This window comes from Nematolebias whitei, chromosome 14, assembly GCF_014905685.2.
Source record: "Nematolebias whitei isolate Nwh7 chromosome 14, NemWhi1, whole genome shotgun sequence".
NCBI classification, from domain to species: Eukaryota; Metazoa; Chordata; class Actinopteri; order Cyprinodontiformes; family Rivulidae; genus Nematolebias; species Nematolebias whitei.
In genome coordinates, this window is record NC_056511.1 from 44,921,964 (window position 1) to 44,931,871 (window position 9,908).

A 9,908-nucleotide genomic window follows, 5' to 3' on the forward strand; every position below is an offset into this window, starting at 1 on the left:
TGTGTGTGTGTGTGTGTGTGTGTGTGTGTGTGTGTGTGTGTGTGTTTTAAACCCTTCCCACACTCTTTCAATATTCCAAACAATGTTTATGAACTATAAACATTCTAAAAGAGCACAGAATGTCATGATTTCAGCTTTCAGCCTCTGGCTGCTCTGCCACCTGCAAGTGCTTTTGGCCACGCCCACTTCTCAGCTCTGCACAGTGAACAGCTGATCGCCTGCACCAGGAAGTTTATCCTGCAGTACGTGCTGAACAAAGGTGCAGCAGGTGCTAAATAATTTAAAATAATTTATTTTAAATAAAAATTACATGCTGATCATGCAGCTCGTCCATCAATCAGCCAATTGTGTCATGTCCAATCTTATTTAGAAAAACCACGACAGAGTGAGTCCGCGATAAACGAACCGCAAAGTAGTGAGGGACTACTGTGGGCGGCCGTGGTGCAGTGGTAGTGGCAGCCGACCTCTGATCGGAAGGTTGGAGGTTCGAATCCCGACTTCCCACACCATGTGCCGTTGTGTCCCTGGGCAAGACACTTAACCCCGAGTTGCTCCCGGTGGGACTGGATGGCGCCTTGCATGGCAGCCTACCGCCACCGGTGTATGAATGTGCGTGTGAATGGGTGGATGGCTGGTACTGTAAAGCGCCTTGGGGCCCCTCATAGGGGGCTGGAAGGCGCTATAGAAGTAAGCTCCATTTACCATTTTACCATTTACTGTTGGTTTTTGGTCAACAATTTACCGGTAAGAAAGAGTATTTTTCTACAATGCAAACACTATTAATTTAGCATCAGGTATGAATAGTGCTCAAAGTGGGCCAGGACTCTCCAGTACTCAGTACCAGCACTTTTTAAGTTTTGTACTCAGTAGCAGCACCTGTAAATGTTTGTTCTTTTCATGCAGTCGTTTTTTACAACATATTGTCACTTCTAATAAACCTGCCAATATCGGTGTCAGTGTCACCAACTCTAAGTAAACTACATACGACATACATAAGACTCATTATTTATTTGTAGTTTGTATGAATTATAATTCGTATAAACTACATTACTTACAAGATATGGTCAAAACTGAAAGCCAGGACTCTCTTGACATGACTTCTGATTGAGTTACCTATAAGGACTCAAGTGACGCATGACTCATGAGGAGCAATGGCGGTAAAATTAAAGCACCAGGATCCAGCCAGAAGCACACATGGGGGTGGGCGCTGGTAATCTGATCCACAGTACAGAGGACTGTACAATATACAGTCTGTAAATAGAGTTAACCAGTAGTTGTGAATAAATCTTTAACATCATCCTTCCATCCATCTTTAACGTTAGTAAAAAAAAACAAAATCAAAACAAACAAAGAAAACATGTAGTGGAGTACCAACACTTTTCCCCCTTTTAAATCAGGAGTAAGAATAGCTGGGCATTTAAAAATTCTATAGTATTTATTGACTTACCGTAAAAGATTATGCTGGCATTAGTCATTCCCATTGTATTTATTGCAACACAGGTATAATTTCCATAGTCTTCTTCTGACACGTTGAAGAAAACAAGCAGGGACTGTTTTCCTTGACTCTCTATCTTAACACGATTAAGTCCATTGAAGAGTCTGCAAAAAGAAGTATAGTCTTTTAAAACCATTGCAAATTAACAGAAGAAAATCAACTGTGATTTTCTAGAATACTCGGGAGAAGCACAAGAGATTGTATACCTCCCTTTTCATCAAATTTAACAGGTCCCTTGCCCCCCCTTCCCCTGACCCTAGGTTGTTCTTAATTTTTAAAACTTATGTCAAACCACTTTTTGTCAAATTTGTCAGGTCCTACACCTCCCTCTCCTTGATCCTTGTTTTACCAGGTATGCCTAGCCAAAAGGTAATTTAATAAGGAACATGTTTTTCCTCTCACCATTACCCCCCCCTCCCCCCCACACACACACACACACACACACACACACACACTCACACAATCAAGTTTGTATATCTAGCTTTACAGGGACTTTGCATTGACTTACAGTACATTCACACATTCACACATACACACACACATCTGGTACCTCCCTGCAGTATAGCGGCAGACAGTGACTGTGAGAACTTTACGGAGGTGGCCACAGGAGGCAATGGAGACCCTGCAGGGCAACTTGGAGGCAACTGACAGGGACGTTTGTTTTCTGTGATGCACATGAGCAAGGCATTAATACACTCACTGTCTGTGTTACAGATTATATTAATTTCTGCACGGATACTATAATCCCCACAAAAACAGTGTGCTGCTTTCCCAACAATAAACCATGGGTGTCCAAAGACATCAAGGCAGCCCTGAACAGGAAAAAGGCTGCCTTCAGGGTGGGGTACAGGGAGGAGATGAGGAAAGCACAGATTGAGGTGAGACACAAGATCAGGGAGAGTAAGCAGCAGTACAAAAGGAAACTGGAGGGCAAACTTGCTCTAAGCAATACCAAGGAGGTCTGGAACGGGATGAGAAGCATCACTGGTCAGAAAAAGACTGCAGCAGTGATGGGAGGAAACCAACAGGAGGCCAACAAGTTAAACCAGTTCTTCAACAGCATTGAGCATGCATCAGGATAGTTCTTCAACAGGTTTGACGTTGTGAACACTGCTCACCCCTCACCCACAACTGTTCATTCTGCACCCACTGCTCTGCCCCACCCACACCTCCTCCAACACCTTTCAGGGGGTCACCACACCCCTTAAGCAACTCCTCCCCTCCTCATCAGCAACATAATGGACCCCAGCTGCAACCTCCTTCACCTAACACTCCTCCACCATTAGTGCCTCCAATCACCATTAGCAGGGAGACTGTGAGGATGGAGCTCAGCTGTCTACGTCCTGGCAAGCTTGCAGGTCCAGATGGACTGAGCCCCAAACTCCTGAAAGGATGTGCGGCTCAGCTGTGTGATGTTTTCTGGCACATTTTTCACCTGAGCCTGTGCATGAGGATGGTTCCTGCTCTGTGGAAAACAACATGGCCCCAGCCACGTCGACCCTTCTGGCTGGAAGGTTTGCCATCCAGTACATTAAACACCGGGACCCGGTCTGACCCTGTTTCCCGGCTGTGTCCGCCCTCCTCCTGGGTTCAGCCAATGAACCCTTAAAGTTGAGGGCTCCGGTCGCCTCCTACGCGGCCATCACCAAAGTCAAAGAGCTCACGGACTAGGGCTTTCCCATCGTCCCTCCCCTAGAACCCAGTTTGTCAGCTGTTTTCAGGGTAAGAGCAGCGAAATGCATTGGCCAACGTATCACCCTGCCATCCTCCGGTGACCAGCTCATCGCGAAACTGATGGACAGAATTCATCAGTGCTCATCGCAGGTGGGAGCAACAACCAACAACATCGCTATGCTAACCCTTAGTATAGCTAAGGAGGCAAAGGAACCGAACCTGTTCTCTACAGATTTGGACCAGAACTGCGCGGCTGCAGACACGATCACCAACCTGTGTGCGGTGCTTGCAGCATGCTACGCCTGCATCTCGTCATGGGCAACGTTGCTGCAGAGACAGATGTGGTTGAAACTGTCTCTGTCCATCCCAGATGATGTTAAAAAAAACTGGAAGGTCCTGTGCCCCCAGATGGCCTCTTCGGACCTCATTTTCAGTCGGTCCTGAACCAGCTGCAGTCCTCATCCGATGCCCTGGAACAGGTGCGGAGTCACGTGACCCTACCTCGAACAGATCCCTGCCCTGCTCGGATACCTGGCCGCTGGCGAGAACAGAGCAGGTTCCAGCGTCAGCAGCAGAGATGCTCCACGGCTGCTGCAACTTTTCTGGGGCCCCCCCACCAGCCTTCTCCAGAAGACAAACGTCCCAGATGCAATAAGGATCCGGGACTTTCTGAGGCAGAGGCCGGCAACATAATGGCCCGTGGCCGAATCAGATGCAGGACACGCAGAGGAGGCCATACAAAAAAACGACGATTTGAGGGGTGTGTGTCTGCTCAGATGATCAGGGTTTTTAAAGACATCACAAACGGTGCCTGATCACCGTTCCGCCATCTGTGGGGGCAGCTCTGAACCACTGGGGGAATTCCCTGAACCTGTCAGAGGGTGTTCCCGTGGGCAAAGTGACGTCATTCACTTCGGTGTTCACAGATGCGTCCCTCTCCGGCTGGGGAGGGACCTGCCTGTCACAAACGATAGGAGGTGCGTGGCCGGCCGGCACATCTTGTCACATAAATGTTTTAGAACTTCTCACAGTAAAAAAAGTACTCAGACATTTTGCTACACTGGTTCAGGATCATCACATGATGATTCACACAGACAACAAAACCATAACGGCGTACATAAATCGCCAGGGGGGCGTGCGTTCAGGTCAGCTGCTGAATACAGCTCGGGAACTGCTCTGCTGGGCGCGCACAAATTTATGTCCGATCAGAGCAGTTTACATCCCAGGTGTTCTAAACAGAGGAGCAGATATTATGTCGAGAGGAGGCCCTCTGGACAGGGATTGGTCTCTTCATCCAGATCTAATCTCGCAAATGTGGAGCAGGTTTGGGCGAGCGGAGGTGGATCTGATGGCCACCCGGGAGAACTCTCAGTGCGCCCTGTTCCTAAATCCACAGGATGCTCCGCCACTGGGAGTGAACACGTTTGCACACACACCGTGGCTAAAGACACCGATTTATGCCTTCCCTCCAGTTCCCCTGATATCAGCACTGTTGGAGAGGGTGAGAGAGGAGAATCTGAAAATGATTCTGATCGCCCCATAACGCATGAACGCTTCGTGGTTCCCGGTTGTGTAACAACTGACGGGTCAACCGTGAAAGTTGCAGTGGAGAGAGGATGCGCTCCTGCAGGTGGGAGGAGCAATCAGGAGCCCCCCTATAATAGGTCAGCCCCTTTGGGTCTGGTCGCTAAATGAGAACGCTTAGAAAAATTTGGGTTTTCCAAAGACATAATTTGTACCATCCAGGGGGCACGTGCAAAACCCACTATGGCTGTTTACACTTCTAAATGGGCTGCTTTTCAGCAATGGTGCCTAGAAAAGGAGGTGGACCCAACTTCATGTCCTCTGGGCTGCATTTTATCCTACCTGCAGCTGCTGTTAGACAGAAATTTAGCTTCCAGCACAATTAAAACTTATGCTGCAGCAACCTCCTCCTCTCATGAAGGTTTCAACAATAGAACAGTTTTCAATCATCCTTTAACAAAACATTTTCTGAAAGGTGCACACCAACTCAGGCCAGTGACATGCGCCCTGGCACCACAGTGGGATTTAGTCTTCGTTCTCAGTGTACTCATTAAACTCTGTTTGAGCCCCTGGACCAGATACTTTTGAAGTATCCGTCGCTCAAAACAGCCTTGTTATTAGCTCTGACATCAGCTAAAAGAGTGAGCGACTTGTCAGGTCTGTCCGTCACTCCTTCTTGTCTCAGAATTCAAGGAGACGGGAGTTCAGCAGAACTCTGACCAAATCCTGCTTTTATACCCAAAATCATAACAAATTCATTCAGGTCCAGAGTCGTTACACTGGACGGGTTCTGTCCCTCTCCCCATAAAACTACGAAGGAGGAACAGTTTTCACCTGCTCTGTCCAGTACGCGCACTCAGGTGTTATGTGACACACTTAGCCGCGATGCGTAAAGTCGATCAATTGTTTGTACATTTCAGAGAACGATCACAGGGTCAGCCTTTATCTTCCCAGCGTCTGTCACATTGGTTATGTGAAGCTATATCACAAGCTTATAGTTATTCTGGCCTTCAACAGCCTGAAGGACTCGGGGCTCATTCCACCAGAGGGACTTCTACCTCCACAGCTCTGCACAGAGAGGTGTCTGTGCAGGACATGTGTTCTACGGCTTCATGGTCATCACAACCCCCTTCATCCGTTTTTATTTACGAGATGTCTCCAGCTCTTCGCTGACTCATTCAGTTCTCAGAGTTATGTCAGAGTGATTTTTCACAATCACACACAAAAAAAATAAATAAATAAATAAAAACAAACAATAAAAACAACACAGCCCTGCTCTGTCATTATTGGTGGGTATTTTCTACGATTACTCGCTCAAACAGGAAAATTCCTTCTTCCTCATTGGAAATGTTTCCTTTTCTTATTCCTCTATTGTCTGATATGAATAAACATTCCTTCAGTTAAGATCAGGCTCAGAGGCTGCACGCCTGTAATCCAGTATGCACCAGGTACATGGATCAATGGTGCGTAATTACGCTTGAATAAAGACAGAGGTTTGGGTGGATATCAGGGTGTTATTGATGGTTCTAGGACAGACCCAGTGAGGCATGGACCATATCCTGCTCCGCCCTTTAAACCCAATAGTGACAGCTTTTAAAGGGCGTAGCTTATATGAAATAGAACGTTGGTTATGTATTGTAACCCCAGATTCTGAGTGTAAACGTAGCCCTTTAAAAACTGGGCCTCACTGGCTCTCAAAAGGCTGAAGAAAAAGAGTAAGCCTTTGGGAGTCGAGCTCCGGTCCAGATGCAATTTATAACGGACTGGGTGGGGCCCACACAGCAGGTGGGCGTGGACTAGAAGTTTTCAGTGTTCGGAGCGCTGCGCGTGGGTAAACCCAATTGTGACAGCTTTTAAAGGGCTACGCTTACACTCATAGAATCTGGGGTTACAATACGTAACCCAACGTTTTGAATGTTTTAAAAGGTAACATCTGGCTTTCAACCTCGGTACAAAAAAACTGATAACACAGAAAAGAATTAGCAGACTGCTGGCTGATGAAAAAAATGTGGGGCTAAAATTTAAACTTTTTTTTTCTTAACGAAGAGCAGGTGTGTAACATTTGTAACTGTTAGCCATTTATGTGTTCATGAAATATTCTGCAAATCCTACAAACTAACAAATACACACACATACACCCTCACACTTGAACAAAAACATTATTGCCTCTAGTGGCAGGCAGTACTAATTCAATATGACCCTTTATTCACTGTATAAAAACTAAGTTCCTAGTATTTAGAATACAATGTATGAATGATTTCTGCAGATTACAGCTGCACTGAGCTCAGAAGAAACTTGCCTGCGGTCCTCTTTGTACCACTCAAAGTCTGCTTTTGGGACAGCAGAGGCTTCACACTGCAGGATTCCCTTTTGTCCTTCAGGAATACCTGTACTCCTCGCTTTTGAAATGTAGGGAGGGTCTAAAAACAGAGTATACATATATTTACAACAGTATACATAGCCACATTATTTATTGTTCTGCTATTCTTAACTGATGTATTTCTTGTGAAACTGAATGTTGGTCAGGAACTCAGTTATTTTTCCAATGAGTAAAATCATTTGACTTGTGTACAGATTAATTCTGTGCTCATCAAAAACATTTTTAAAGTAGAAAATAGAGCACAGTATTTTTTTTGTGTGGTTATTTTCATTTTTGTTGTATTATAACCAGAAATGACATTGAACTTTTATTTAGAATTAACCAACAATTCTCACATAATATTCCAGATGTTTTTTATTTTTTTGTTTCGGCTGCTCCCTTCCTCAGGGGGTCACCACAGTGAACTAACTCAGATGAAGACTTGGCAATTGTTTTTATTCCCTTCCTGACACAACCACAGACCACCGAGCTACCACAGCCTCTGTGTGGAGCAGAGAGCTGCCATCTAGGGTGCCTGGGGAAGCAGATAGTGAGGGTTGAGGGCATTGCTCAAGGGCTCAGAGTGGGGCAAATGAGGGTGGAGGCAGGTGTGGGTGCGTCACCTTTCCCACCCACATCTTGATGATGTCGGTCCGGGAGTCGAACTAGCAACCTTCCGATCACAGGCTAACCTTCTCTAACCTCTGCATCACCAGTCCCACATAACACTCCAGAATAATAAAGATAAATGAAAAAAAAAAACATGTCTTAAATATTTTAAAAGGATAACACTGGTAAGTGTTGTGTAGGATCATATTTCATGTCTCTCAGACAACTATTTTTTGATGCTTGTAAAATAAACACCACACTCTGTGCAGTTGTTTTACCACCTAAAGCATTCTTTTGTCAGCTCAAACAACTCCAGCGTCTGTACAATATCACAGAAAGACCATCAGACACAATATTATCAGCTTTTAAGACATCAAGCTGCTTCTTTCTGTTTTTCCCTCTTTGGTGGTCGCCACAGCGAGTCCTCCTCTTCCATCTCTGTCCTCTGCATCCTCTGTCCTCACTCCAACAACCTCCATGTCCTCTAACTGCATCATATGTCTCCTGTTTGTCTTTTCCCTGGCAGCTGCATTTCTAACGTCTTTTAACAATATACCAATATCCTTGTCACTAGGAAGTTGTTAGATCAGAGGCAGAGTAAAGAGAGTTGCCAACAAGAAAATTAATTTAAATACCAAATAAGATAAAGTCCAAGTTAAGTAAAGTTGAGTTCAAGTTTTGAGACAGTTTCAACGAAAGGAACAACGAAGCTGTTGTTGACACCCTTCTAAGAGTCCATCAAAAAATAAATAAATCAGAAAACCAAAATCCAGCTTTCTACCAAATCAAGGCAGATAAGAGATACTTGTATCTTCACGCAGCTGCAGAGGTGTCTTGGGAGATCCCGACTTCTGAGGTAGCCTCTTGAAATTGTCCATAATACACCTGCCCAGTATCGATCATAGAAGCTGACGTTCACCTCCCAGTAGGACCGAAATTTTCATACTTTTGGTTGTCTTATGGTGTCCAAGATAAACATTTAACCTCAAACCATAATCAGTTCAATTTAGGATTGTCGGAAGCTGGTGGTGGTAGAACCCAAAGTCCAGGCAGACACAGGGAAACTTGAAAAGGTAAAATAAAACTATTATTTATTAATTGAAAACAAAAGCTGACATGGCAACAAAACTTACATAGAGGATGAGGAGACACGGGGGAAGACAGGAACAGGAAGCCATACCAGACAATGAGTGACAGAGACACGCAGACTTATATACAGTTGTTACAAACAGACAATGACAAACATCTGGGGAAAGGACAATCAGGAACAGGTGGGAGCGGCAGAAGCTGGGGTAGACCACAATGTGGAGACACACTAGGGAACACAAATCTTCACAAGAATTATTTAGATTTATTTAAAAAAAAAATTGTTTCAATTGTTAGAGCTGGTAATATGCCTTTCCTTTCAACTCATAAATAAACCCAAGTTAAACAAATAGTCCTTTAAACTGGTGAAGGTGGTGCCCCCAGGTTTAGTTTAAATTTATAACCATAATTCAACCCTGATCGCTACAGTTGTGTTCATATGTATTTACTCTTTTGAAGAATCAGCAATTACCTGCAGAAGCCACATAAGTAGTGCGAAAACATTCCCTCTGAGCAATATTAAGTGTCAGCCGATATCGTTATATACACATAGCCTCCAGAATCAACAGTAGTCAAACATATAAGTAGTAAGGGCTTACATCAAGCAAGAGACAACATGAAGACCAAGTATCTCTCCACATAGTTTAGAGACAAAGACACCCAAAGATCAAAGACAACATCATATCTGAGACAAACGGATCATCTCTCATTATGCTAAAACAATATCCCTACAGTCAAGCATGGAGTTGGCAACTTCATGCTGTGGGGATGTTTTCTTTCATCGTCTTGGAAACTTATCATTTTTTAAAATGAAATACAGAGATTTTTTCAGAGCAACATGAAGGAGTTTTTGAAGTGATGAGGACGACAGTTCTTTTGAGTTTACTGAATCCCTAGAATCAGTTCATTAAAACGATTATTTCAAAAGATTAATTCACTTCAGTTCATGCAGTTTATTTGTGCAGTACGTGAATGAATGATGCAGCGCACAGAACTACGTGAACATTCTGCCTCAGCGGCAGTTCTCTGTGTGTGCACATTTGCAAATCAGCAGTTCGTTCACTGAACAAATCACTGCCTTGCCCTCTCTGACAGATTGCCTTCTCTGACAGACTGCCCTCTCTGACAGAGTGCCTTCTCTGATAGAATGCCCTCTCTGAC

At 44.6% G+C, this 9,908-nt stretch overlaps 1 protein-coding gene across 1 annotated transcript in view; it reads right to left on the bottom strand.

The window, feature by feature from the left end:
* The window catches only part of opcml (opioid binding protein/cell adhesion molecule-like), a 33,041-nt gene that overhangs the window by 857 nt on the left and 22,276 nt on the right, over nt 1-9,908 (bottom strand). The window contains exons 4-5 of the mRNA XM_037688154.1: nt 6,993-7,113; nt 1,448-1,599 (exon numbers count right to left, since the gene is read on the bottom strand). Of these exons, the coding sequence (XP_037544082.1) occupies nt 1,448-1,599; nt 6,993-7,113 (273 nt within the window). The remainder of the gene's footprint in view (nt 1-1,447; nt 1,600-6,992; nt 7,114-9,908) is intronic.